Consider the following 13566-nt stretch of genomic DNA (forward strand, 5'->3'; position numbering starts at 1 on the left):
AATTCTGACATCAGTTATAACCGCTGCCCTCTTTTATTAACAGAGTGGTTGTTTTCTCCAGCGAATCAGAAACTGCTGTTTTGCCTTTCATGAGCTTTTTCCTTTCCAACTCATTATCTTAACCACTTACACTTTTGTTGCATAAAACATCAAATACACAAGGGTATCACACAACCAAAGTGTAATAAGTTTGCTTTTGTTTTGATTTAGTTTCAGTCAGCAGCTAGGATACAATTGATGCCTTATAAAATAATTTTGCCTCTGTAAGGTTTGAATTTAAAGGCAAAATTCATCTTTTTCATTCTTTTGTTTAAGAACAAATATTTACAAAAAAACATCACTCCCCTTATCATATTTGTTTTAAGCAGTTTAAGTTACAAGAGTCGATCTATGATTTGTTGTTGTTGTTGTTAACCATGCTACCGAGAGTAAAGCCAAAACAGCCTCAACATGTAAGTTTAAAAAATACTTTTCAAAATTCTTTAGAAAGCTTCGGTGTAAGAGGTAATTTAAAACAAAATTAACAAATAATGTCATGCAGTGGTTAAATTGCCATAATACATTTCTTTTTTAGAGGTTCCTGGAATTTCTTGTTTGTGGTTGTCACGCTGATAGCAGGCTAGATGTTAGTCCCTTTAACTGTATTTTAATGGCAATGTATTATAGCATGATTTATCAACATATGGCATGTGGAAGCTGACACAAATTATAATGAAAATTAAAACAGTCATTTATGCAGCAGGCGATTATCATTTAAGGAACATTTATTTGCAGGCTTTAAAAATGAGGGTTTAGAATCAAATGATTTTAAAATGAAAGTTTTAACGACGGTTACCTTTTTCCTGCAGCCACTCCTCTACGGGCCGGTTATATTTGAAGGGGATTTTCTGTTTTACCATTTGGAAGCGTTCATTATCAGTGTTGCCTTTAAAGTTTAAAAAACAGCTTAAAAAACAATCTGAAAAGTCAATAAGTCATTAAAAAAAAAACATCCTAGGTTTTTGGTTTGTTTTATGAAGATTTTAGAGATAGATATCAATTTAGCTTTAGTGGAGGTGGAGCTGAAGTCACTCTGCCCTTGGTTGATAGATTTAGAGCTCAGGTTAGTCTTAGTTATGCAGTACTCCATCAAGTTTTGGAAATGTAGCTTGGAATAGGAATCAGTAAGAGGTTTGGCCATTTATAGAAATGGGTTTACCTTCACTCGCTCTCCATTTCACCCCAACCACACCTTAATTGGGCCAACTGAGGCGCAAAGACCTCCTGGACCTATGAATAATTCACCTGCCAGATCAGTTTCATAATGTGAGGGGGTCCTCAGCTTCTCAGTCATGAATGATCCACTACCACTCTGCTGTATTTTCATCAGAAGCCTAGGGCCATTGTCCTTCATTATTCTCCTCTTAAGTGCTTACAACTGTTCTGTCTCCTGGCCAAGCAAAGTCAAAGATAATTTAAGCCTTGATGGCCAATGAGACTTATTCCATAAAGGAGACCCTGCCATCTCACCACCGATGTTAAAGAGATAAAGCAGTAGAGATGCATCTTTATATCACTACCTCTTTTTCCAGATTTGCTAAAAAGAAGGAAACACAAAGTAAATATCTGGAAATAAAGGTAATTATAAATATAATGACATAGCCTTTGTAGACTTTTGAGCACCTAAGTTTTATTACTACAAAGAGACACTGACTTCGTATGTTTACCTACTCTCTCTCTCTCACTCCCTCTCTTCCTATGAGAGATCCTTCCTGAACAAAGATCCATTCATAAAGCCTGGTAGGGATACTTATTCCAAGCATGAAATATTTAATTAGTTTTGAGGCTCACACATGATGCTTTTAACTGCTAGCATGCCCGCCTCTTCCTTTCGTAACTGCTATTACCACTCCTGGATGGTTACTCTAATTAGGACAGACTTGGAGAGTGGTATTGTAGAGATACACCCCTAATGAATATGCTTCAAATAACAAAATAATGAAGCCATGCTTTGGGAACTGTTCTATCTCATCAACCAACCTCACACTGATCTAGCACAAATTGGTGATGAATTGTAATTCCTTACTTCTGATTCATAGCCCTATGTTGGAACGTATGGAACTCCATTCCAAATTACTGATACTAAAAATGAAGGAAAAATCTCAAAGCAGGTGGCTTGGAAACAATTTACAAAGAAATCTAAAAGCCATCAAGAATATTAGGATTGCATATAGCATCAAATAAAATGAACAGAGGCATGCTATAGCATTTCAATCATAGGTCCATTATTCTAAGAAGCTTATTTATTATTCTTAATATCCAAAAATTAAAACAAACAACAAAAACCCACAAAAGAAAAAAAAAAGAAAGGCAACTACAGATCTACTTTCAACCTATATTATGGGACCATATCTAGCTGGCCTGAACTATAACATATTAACAGGCCAAAAAAATAAAATGTAATACATAGAATAATTAACAGTTTTGGATTATAGTGGATAATTTAAGGTTTTTCTCAAAGTATCATTTCTCAGAGAAAACAAAAGGGATGGGGCAGTCAAGAAGGAAAGCAGAAATGCAACTTAACTTTCTGGTGCCTCCTAAGCTTATTGTGGAAAGAGTTAGTTTTACCTATTAATATTGCTACCAATTAGAGATCATTATAATGTTCCTCCTTGATAAATCTTGCTATAAAATTCTATTAATCCAAAATAAAGTGGCGTAAATTTTCAAATGTTTTCATAAAAAAGGAGCATGTGTTTTTTTGGAAAGAACCTATATGTATAACTCTTAATGCCACCCTACAGGCAACAGATATCACAGAAGGTATTGTTCATCCTCTAAGGTTTTAGCCACAGCAGAATACCATACTGAGAAATAGCAATCAGCTCATGCCAGATTTACCTTGAATATATTCTATCAATATTACTTTGGGTTTTCAGTATCTGGCATTGTTGGCTACAACATTAAATATAGTAATGACCTTCATTCTACTCACTGTGGAATAGATTAGTGAAGTCAATAGCAAATATCAGGCTAAGTTTCTTAGTAAAATGCAGGGCAAAATCAGAAGTAACTCAAATTACAAATTGCTGGAGTTCAATATGTACCAAATTAATTAATTAAGGAGTTGTATTAATTTACTTCCTTTAAATACATAGGGCTCTTGGTCCTCCTAAGCATCTCCACCCCCACCATCCACTCTCTTTTAAACATGAAGCACAATGGAAAATTATTTTGGGACATAATATAGGCTAGAAAAAAGAGATAACAACATTGAATAAGAAATAATTGATATGGAAGGGAGGACAGCATAGCCATGATTCAACCTTAGATCTTTTTGAAAGTGACAGAGAGTCATTCTTCTCCACCTCAGCTTTAAAGATGTTTAGAAAAAAGTTTTAAGTTGTCCACACCAGATTGACAGTATCTGGTACTAAGGATAGTGATCTTTCATGGTGTTAAAAGTTGTGAAAGATGGAAGGTCATCTGGAAAACCAAATTGATTTAAATTCCACATTAACATTGTTCTTAGTCTCTTTTCATGTTCTTGTTGGTTTTTATTTTAATTTATCTCAAACATTAGTAAGAACTGTTATGTTAATAGAAACATGTGCATGAGAATGAGTTCATTTGCCCCAGCCCCATTTGCTAAACTGATTGAAGAGCAAACACAGGACTATTCTGACAGCTGAACAAACCTCACCAAATTCATATACACTCTTGTCAAATTCTTAGTGACATTCAGTTGTACATTTCATATAGCAATGAGCATGTGAGTTTAAACAAAGAGTGAAATCACTTCTTCAACAGAAAGTGATGCTATACCCAGGAAAGAATGGCCTTATGAATAGTACCTTCATAATGCCATTGAAAGGAGGCATGTGCCTATTACTAATTAGGAAAAAAAATGTAATGACTGCAGTTCTTAATCACACTGAGAAATCTATTAATTGTACAAAAAATCTTCAAGTAAACAGTTCTTAAATTACTTCTATGGATCTGATATTCACCTATATGGGACTGAATTTTAGAAAAAAGTATTAGTCACATTTTATTTTACTTAAAATAAGTGTGTGTGTTCATTCCTATCTATTTTTAATAAGAAATTGAGGTCATTATATAATTGGTCACTCATGGTCATTTTCATTTGGACTACTATCAAGAATTGCAACTCCTGGAGACATGTATAACATGCACATGAACTGTTGAATTGTAATATTGTGAAGAACAGAATACTCTCAGGTGAAATTATTAAGGCCCAACTGGTTCATACCCATAGCTCCAACCTTTATATGTCAACCTCACATCTCCTACATTTGGGTGAATCCATTTAGAAGAAAAGAAACAAGGAAGAGAAGAAAATAAGACAAGGAAAGCAAACTGACCCCAACTCTTCAATAGGTCCCCAATATATACCAGTCCCTCTTTAAGGTGAGGACTTGAAATCTGTTAACAGTCCCAAAGGAGTAAAAATTCTTCCAGCTGAAAATGTGTAGAGAGAACTCTTGTATAACACAGAAAATAACTTTTATACTATTCTTATAATTTATTGGTCCAAACATAGGTCCTATTCATTAGAGGTTATATTCATTTTCTTAAAGCCAAAATCAATACAGTCCAGGAGTTAAGGCTGTGGGCTTTGGAGACAGTTCTGACTTTGAGTTCCAACTTTACCATTTTTAGCTGTGCGACCTTGGGCAAGTCACTTAGCCTCAGTCCATTTCCCAATTCACCACAGGGCTTGGTATGGAATGATAGGAAGCAGAAGTATATACAGAATCTGGGATATGAAAAACAATTTATGTAAACTATTATTATTAACATGATTCAACTCTTTCCTAATGATCAACAGGAAGCACATTGGTTCCATGGTATGCTTCCATTGTCTCACAACCTTACCAGGCCTTCATTCAAAAGATGACCATATCCTATTTGGTCCCACAGAAGTTATCTTGTGAAGATCAACTGACCATAGAACATGTAGCATCCTAAATATCCCCTAAATCTCCTAGCTATTGCTTTTTATTTTTCTGTATCTTCTAAAATATACTCAGCTAACCCCATTTCCAAAACAAAGTGGGTTTCTAAAGCCACTGAAAGTAAAAGAGCAATCCAGGCATTGAAAAATGTGATTTTCTTGGTCCAGCCACAGGTAATGATGATATACTGCTGCTAAGTTAAGGAAGAGTGGCTTAAAGGGTCTAGCAATTTGCACCAGGCTGGCAGAAAGCACTTTCTTGTAGGTAGACTATTAATACCATCTGAAATGTTGTCAAGCACGTGGATGTGCTAACAGGAGTATTGTTACAACATTCATCTGTGCAAAATTAATGCCAGAGGTATTTTTGCATTTTGTTTTGAGCTCTGAAATAAAGGAAGGAAAAGTTTTTTTTATTGCTTTGTTGACACTAAAAAAAAATCAGACTGTGGGTTTAATAACAGTCAAAGAATAAATGCTATGTAATAGAGCCAGAGGCAAAAGAAAATCGATGCAGTAGTGCTGCTGCCTTCAAGTAGCAGGGCAGTTCAGAGGTTCTTGCCACATGTCTGTCCCCAAAGAACACTTTCTGGAAAATATATGACACTAAAGAAAAGGTACTGGGGAAACCCTGAGCTTGGCTCTAGTACATTTCTGGCATTGCCTCAGATCAACTCCTTTAGAATCAAAGAGGGAGGTGTTGTGCTACCCAGAGGGCATCTAGAATGTTTGGCCACTTGTAATTGATAGATGAACCTCAGCAAAGAACTAATATCTTGTATTTATGAAGTGCCTTTGACCAAGGAGCTCAAAATGCAATTATAAGCATCATCTCATTAATCCTTACAACACACCTTGGGGCTGAAGAAAAAAGAACTATTTATACGTTGTGAGCCTTGATCCTTTAGTGTGCCAAGGTAAAGAAATTAATCTCTTGGAACAGAAAACTGATCGGCTGGGTGAAGTGAATTAATAGACCCAGTGCACAAGGGCATTATTAAGCAAGGGAGCTTTTTTCAGACTTGCTTAAGTGGTTTCTTGAGCCAGGGAGAACAACCACCTTTCCTAAGTGATGAGATGTTGACCCCTGCAAAGCTGTGTGAATCACCCAAGAATATCCTAACCTAGCTGATAAAACTCACTTCTACATGCCTTTTGGGTATGTGCTGAAATGTAAAATACACATGAACAGACACATTATCATTTTCTTCCTGTATCAAAGACATAGTATGGATCTACCATCTCTAGGCTACATAAGTGGAGCTATTTAACCAAAGATGGCTTAAATGTGAGTTTAAAAGAGCACTGGTTATGGAGTCAAACTTGGGATCAAATCAAACCTCATAATTTACTTAATCTATACAAATCTTGGTTTCTTCATCTGTTCATAAAAAAAGATAACATCTATGTTGCATGTTTTTATACAAGTTAAATGTAATAATCCAGGCAATAATCCAGCTTAGCTCACAGGGAGTCAAAAGAAATCGGGCACTGAGAGAATGGGTGATTTAATTCTCAGGATCTTTCTCTAACGTATGTTTAAAGCTACAAAATGAAAGTCCTTTCTTCCAACAAATAGGGTTAGGGAGTATTGGGTATTGGGGGTGGAGGGATCCGAGCCTGCAGAGGCTTCCAGAACCTTTTCCAGTCTTGATGTTTTCATTGAGCTCTAGTCTCTTCCTATGTTCTCTCACTGATGTGGGTGTAGATATTCAGTCCTCTTCACCCCTCATGTTCAAGTATCTTACAGGCTACGGTCTGGGAATGGGGCCATGCTGGAGATGTAACCCTGGTGTACTAGGTCCAGCTACCCAAGTGACCATTTCCCTATTCCTTGTTTTTTTTTTTGCTGGCTGAATATACATGTTTTGTGCATACATATTATCACTGAACTTCTCTTTTACATCCTAAGCCTAAATCAAACATCCATTTCTGTTGATGTGTTATTATACTAAAGATGATTTATCTTGATGCAATAATTAGAATATATATCACCAATCCCTATCCTTTCTTTGCATGTTGAGGCTCTTCTTAACTCTCCTCCTGAAGCTCATTTCTCCTGTAGTTCCTCCTCACTTCTCCTTATCCATCAAGGATACTTTCAATCCAAGATAGATGAATAAAACCAGGCTCATGTGATTACAACATCAGTATTCACTCCCATAGTTTGAGAGAGTGTTTTCAAGCAATTTCTAATGGTGCTGTTTCTTCAGTATGATAGGTCTACCTCGCACCAATTATTTATGAGCCACTCTTAAAAATAGAATGCTATAAATTAACAAAACTTAAACTGACTATAAAATTTGCTTCCCTTACTCAAATGTTGTCACTTTTTCCCCCTCTATAATTATTCTGAAATATGCACTGAAGCTAGACTAGTTGATTTCAACATCTGGATTTTGTCTGGTTCCTTTAGTTTTGCCATATATAAAATGGGGATTATAATAATAACTGCAGTGTGATTGCTGTGAGAATTAATGTAGGAAATGTATATAAAGCACTTAGCAAAACATGTGGCACGTGATAAACCCTCAGTATATGATTTTTCACTATTGCCGTTATTGTGATAACAAGTACCTGACTCAGAAGAGTTAAACTATAAAGAAGACAAACTCAACAAGAATTGCTTCCCTACACAATTTTTAGTGTCAAATATTTTCAAATTTCTTTTTCAAAAGAAGCTTTCATGTTCCTTCTTTGGCTATTTGACATATGATCCCTTCAAGATTTCCCCAGGTGCCTTTCCTCTTATCACGCATTTCCTCTTTGCAAAAGCCACAGTGTTATTTTGGGGCTCACTCTTCCCCATGATCTGTGCATTCCTGCATGTCCACCCTCTGTGTGATCTCCCCGTTTCTCTTTAGTCTTGTTGGTTTCTTTTATTTCTCTCTATCCACCCTCTTCCTCCCACTCCTCATCTCCATCTCCTTTAATTCCTCTCATGTTTGTCTTCGTTTCTAAGTAGAGGACATCAAAACTCAAGCTTTTTAAAGCCAGAATGCTAGAATATCTGATTCAAAAAAAAAGTTCTGCTCATTTAAACATATATGTGTGCTGTCACAACACTGCTCAGAGGACCAGTAGGAGGTTTGGGAGGACAGTTTCACTGGGCAACACATAGGAACATTTTCATCCCCATAAATAGGAAAGTCGCACCATTAGTAAGATCTCTGAAGCCATAATAAATTTATCCTATAGTAATCCTTCTGTTTAGATCTTATGGAATCTCTGGTGTTTATAAATTGTAAGTATTTCAGGCCAACCTTGCACTTCATGCCTACAAATTAATATATTATTTCCAAGAGATCTGAAAGTAGCAATCACTATTCCATTCACCTCCCTTCCATGGTCTGGTTGGTATACTGGTTTGCAACAGTTGTCTAAACAACCACATTATAGCACAACCACACATTAGGCTTGTTTTCAATTAAAACCCAAGTAAGTTTCCACTTGAATTGCCTCCCAAAAAGATTGGGCCATCTCGTATTCATGCAATACATTTTGTGAACCTCAAAGCAGAACTTTAATTATATCCCATTAAATGTATTCTTTTTTGTTTCATAAGAGCATTCAAACCTGAAAAGAAAATGTTTACCTCTAGGTTTTTTGTTTCTTGTAGGAGATACCTCTTTTAGCTTTTGTCACCTGCTAATTTAATAAATGTATCTTTTGTACATTTATTCTAGTCCCTGAAAATTGTATAGAATAGGAGGATTTGGGGTATAGCTTTAAATTATCTACAAATGCTTTGAAACTCCTCTTTGTACTCTAAACTTGAATGTAGGCTAGACTTAGTGACTTGATTCTAAAGAATAAGATATGGTAGAAAAGACAGTGTGTGGATTTAGGGAATAAGTCATAAAAGGCACTGAGACTCTCTCTTTTCTCTCTCTAAAACCACTCATTCTGAGCAAGCTACTGTCATGTCATGAGGACACTTAAGAAGCCCTATGGAGACATGGCAAGGAACTCAGACCGAGAGGACAACAGCCAGAAAGAAACATCCAGACAATAATAGCCAAAGAGGAACTGAAGCTTCCTGTCAACATCAATGTGAATGATCTCTCATGTAATCAGATCTTCCAGGCCTAGATAACATTAAGACAACGGCAGCCCTAGTCGATATCTTGACTGCAACTCATCAGACACCTTGAGCCAGAGCCACTCAGCTAGGCTGCTATCAAATTCTGACTTACAGAAACTTTGAGATAATAAATGTTACTTTTATTATTTAAGTTTGCCCTAAAACTTAGTGGGGTAATTTGTTGCATAGCAATAGATACAGAGTAACTTCATCTGATCACAACCACAGGCAGATCTCCATTAAGATTCCTTCATAGCTCTCCTTGCATTAGGGTATACTCTTTGAGGGAAATGAAGATACACGATGCACCATATTTGTAACATTCTCCTTATCTGCCAATTGCTAATGTCATCTGAAAGAAATTTGCACTAGTTTGGTAAGACCTGTTTTGATGAACCCATGCTAGTCCACAGTCAACACCAGAATCTCTGTTGAATCTGGTTAAATGTGTACAGACTTTTCTGTCAAATGAAACACTTCAGAATTTTTAGCTATCAGTCCTAAGTTGAATAGATCTATCCTTTTATACAATGTAAAATTTAGGATACTTTTTCCCAAGCTAGTTTTCTATTATGATTATCTCCTATTATTAACAATTATTTCTGAGTGAACATTAACAGGGGCTTGGCGTTTACCTTCCTTAAGCACCCTGAGAGGTTATCATCAAAGATCCAGAAGTCTGAGCTCCTTTGAAGAACTCTGTTATCATTTCTTTACCTTTTCTGAGAAGGGTGGGAAGACTGACTTTCATTATTTTATTTGTATCAGTCTCCAGTATAAAGGAAATTCTCTTTGCTAAAGAATCTGTTGGTCACAGATGAAAATGCACATGTAGGGGAGGGGGAGACTTTGAGATAACCTCTGATGTCTTTCTTAAGCAAATGCTTTTTTGTTTCATAATTTCACAAATACCATTTTTGGGAGTAGAGTTCACTAGAACTTAAAGTTTGTAATTTAAGAGATGAAGCCCAGAATTTTAAGGTTGTAGACACCTCAAAGGTCATGTAAGAAATATATTTTTCCTATATAGTCCTATATATAGGAAATATATTTTTCCTATTTTGATGTTTCTCAAACTTCTGCTTAGAACATCAATGGAAATAGAACCCCTAACATAGGCAATCATCAGAGAGTGTAGATCTTTAAGACAACCCCAGAGACGTATTAAAGAATTTTCTATACTCTTATTATTTTTTTTTGGTTGCATGGCATATCCAAGGTTTTTCAAAAAATAAACCAGTTGGCAGCCACGCCTCATTTAGTGTAAGATTCAAAGGTCAGATATACACTATTGCAATATGGTACACAAATCAAAATTTTCCCAGACCAGAAATAACCTCAGGGAATGTAGTAGTTATAGTGCATCTTGAATTCATACAATGCCTCGTTAACTGTACTTGGCAAATTAATTCAAATTGATTTGTTTGTGAGAATTGTAACATGGCCTCAAATCTGGCTACAAACAAAGGATAGTGACAAACAACAACAGCTCAGAGAAATGTCTAGAGAAAAGTATGGATCAACATGAGGGCTGTTTTTATAACATAACCATCTTTGTTTAAAACAACCAGAAGAAAGGAGAAAAAAAGAAAGGGAGAACGTATCCTATACAAGTATAACACTTTTTTCTTTTTTCAGATAAGGTCTCACTCTGTCATCCAAGCTGGAGTACAGTCCCCTGATCATAGATCACAGCTCTAACCTTGAACTCCTGGGTTCAAGGGATCCTTCTGCCTCAGCCTTCTAAGTAGCTAGAGACTACAGGTGCGTACCACCGTGCCCTGCTCAAATATAACATATTTTATAAATAACACTGATAGATCACAAATATCCAAAACAAAGGCAAATAAAGTATTTGAAAGCATCCCAAGAGAATATAAATGAGGATTAACATTTTTTAAACAGGCATTTAATTTTTCAAAAAGCAATTAATTTAAGGAAAAATGATCAGACATATTGAGAAAAAAAAAAAGAAGGCATATGATATGGCAGGAAGAGTCAAGATTAATTTTAAAATGCTATGTTTTAAAGACAAGAAAGAACAATTCCTTAGTGAAGTCATTGATTTCTGACCTTGGCTTGGGACCTCAATTTAAGGTTGAAAGGGTGAAAGTTTAAGAAAGAGATACAATTGTTAAAGCCAGAACCTTTCTTCTCTTCTAGTGTATTAAACTGAAAAATAGCTACAATCCCCTTCCAATATCTATGCCCCTTTGCAAGGGGACTGTGTCACTCCTTCGATCAGAGGTTGAGTCAGTTTTTCAGCCCCTGATTCTATGTTGACTGTGCGACTTGCTCTGGCGTATTATCCGCTAGCAAATGTGATGCGAACGGAGGCCCGAACATCACTTGCGTATTGGTGCTTCCCCTTTCGTGCTGCCAAAGCCTAAGACTGCCACTCAGAAAAGACCAGTCTAGACTCCTCTTCCATGAGAAAAGAAACTCAGACATCTGACCCCACTCAGCCATCTCATCCTGGCCCCAGAGGAGTGATGAGTCCATCAGGATCACTTAGTTCTCTCTGAGCCAACCCAGAACAGAAAAAAAAAAAAAATCCACGGAGAGCCGCAGAAACACGAGCCAATGGAGAGCAGAGTTTTGGAGTGGTTTGCTATGCAGCGAACACTGAAGGATGTAGGTAAGAAGTCAGGAAATCTAGGAAGAGCAGGGAAGCTGAGAGCAGGTGAACGAAGCCCCCTCTCCTAGGGTTTCCACTATGGCTCAACAGCAGGAGGAAGCAGCTCAGTTGCTGTCTCTGGAAAGAGCTTGTGTAGCAAAAGCCTTAGGAGTCCTGGGATGAAAACAGAGAGAGCGGGGCTCCTGTTACCTGCTCTTAGCCCTATTCTGCTTTCTGAGGGAAGAACAAATCCAACGGATGCGATAAGGCAGCTCCTCAGTGGAGAGGGAGAGGGGAAGGCTGACAGAGTTGGGGCAGGGCAGGGAAACTGGACAGAGACTGATAGTTCTCTGATCTCCATTTTTAGACTTAGACTAGGGGAAGGGGAGGGAGAGAAGTGTGGGGTGGCTCCAAAGGCAATGATGAGTAGAGCTAACAAGGGGACAAGGTGCTACTTATCTGACCTCCTTCATCACTATTTGAATAAGGGGTTAAAGAGATTAGTGAAAGGAGCAGGCTGAATTCTGAATTTACCAGTAGGACTTTCTGGTACTGTGACCTGCCCTCCCCCTCCCCATCAATGGGTTTCTCACTCCACAAATGATTTCATGAGGAGTCTTGAAGGATTAGCCATTAGGGTTAGGGTTAACTCTTCTTTTCTGAGCAAACATGGCCTTCACTGCCATCCTTAAACGTAACCTTCCAAAACCAAACCAAACAAAACAATTTATATTCCTGCAGGGTATGAATAATCCCTGGTCATGAATAGTCTTATCTATACTTAGAATAGAAAGGTATTCCCCACCACATTTCCTAGGAACACAGAACCATAAAAACAAAGCAAAATGCCAATTAAACTAGACCAGAAGACATTTCCACTTTGCAACCATGGCTTTTGAAAAACAGGCATTGCCTCTTCAATCTTTCTTAAAGTTTATGGATTAGGCAAAAGCAGCATTTATAAATTTATGGAGAAAAGTTTAGCATCATTTCCCTAAGACTTTATAACTGGTATTAGATGGGTATTACTTTAGTTCCTGATTGGCAGCTAGATCCTAGAGAAAAGTACCTGAAATGATTAATATCTATGAATTAAGGGGTTACAGAAAGAGTAAGGACAACAAACATTGCTAAAAATTCTGATTTACAACTCAAGTGAAGTGACACATGCTTCGTCAGTCATTAAATATGGTTTATATCTCAAATATTAGTTCATATTGTAAATGTGTGGCCAAAATAGCATTTTAAAAAAAATAAGGGCTTTTAAAATCACTTTTAAGAAAGTGGTCAATGATTATGTAAAACAGTACATACATTTTAAATATTTATCTGGCACCCAGACTCCACTATTCTGCATTGAATGTCAGTTCTTACCATCGTGTTTTTTTTTCCCTATGAAAATATAATCACCTTAGAAGCAAGTTTGTTTTTTTTAAAAAAAAAAAAAAAAAAGAAATCTTGTTACACTATTCTACTTCCACAATCCCCTCCTCAACACACAATGGCACCAAACACTGACACATGTTAAGTGTCCAAGAATATTCAAGAAATTGACTATCGTCACCTCAAAAGAGGCAGATATCCTGGAATCCAACAAAATCTTAACAGCTTTGAATTATCAGTTTTGAAGGTTTAGATAACCACTAAGGTTTTTATAAATGTTGATAACCCACATACTTGAGACATATACATAAAATAATAATGTCCCTTCTCTTTTTTTCACCATTTAATATGACATGAAATATATATCGAATTTTGGCTATCTGAGGAATATGTCTAAAGATTATAAGCTATTTTAAATTTAAAGGTATTTATTGAACATATGCCATGTGCTAGGGCAATTGCAATGTTCTTTATATTTACCCACTAATGTGTATATCTAAGAGTGTGTGATGTTTGTGTGTA

At 36.5% G+C, this 13566-nt stretch overlaps 1 protein-coding gene across 23 annotated transcripts in view; it reads right to left on the reverse strand.

Annotated features, from left to right (window-relative positions):
* The window catches only part of NRXN3 (neurexin 3), a 1566790-nt gene that overhangs the window by 163487 nt on the left and 1389737 nt on the right, over nt 1-13566 (reverse strand). For 15 of the 23 annotated variants that reach the window (XR_012919693.1, XM_020286125.2, XM_012756836.3 and 12 more), the window contains one exon: nt 836-925. The exons of the other annotated variants lie outside the window; for them this stretch is intronic. Coding sequence is in view for 14 of the 15 variants with exons in the window: in XM_020286125.2 (XP_020141714.1) it covers nt 836-925 (90 nt within the window). In the remaining variant the exon portion in view is untranslated. The remainder of the gene's footprint in view (nt 1-835; nt 926-13566) is intronic. 23 annotated transcript variants of the gene reach the window in all.

Source organism: Microcebus murinus, chromosome 6, assembly GCF_040939455.1.
Source record: "Microcebus murinus isolate Inina chromosome 6, M.murinus_Inina_mat1.0, whole genome shotgun sequence".
Lineage (NCBI taxonomy): Eukaryota > Metazoa > Chordata > Mammalia > Primates > Cheirogaleidae > Microcebus > Microcebus murinus.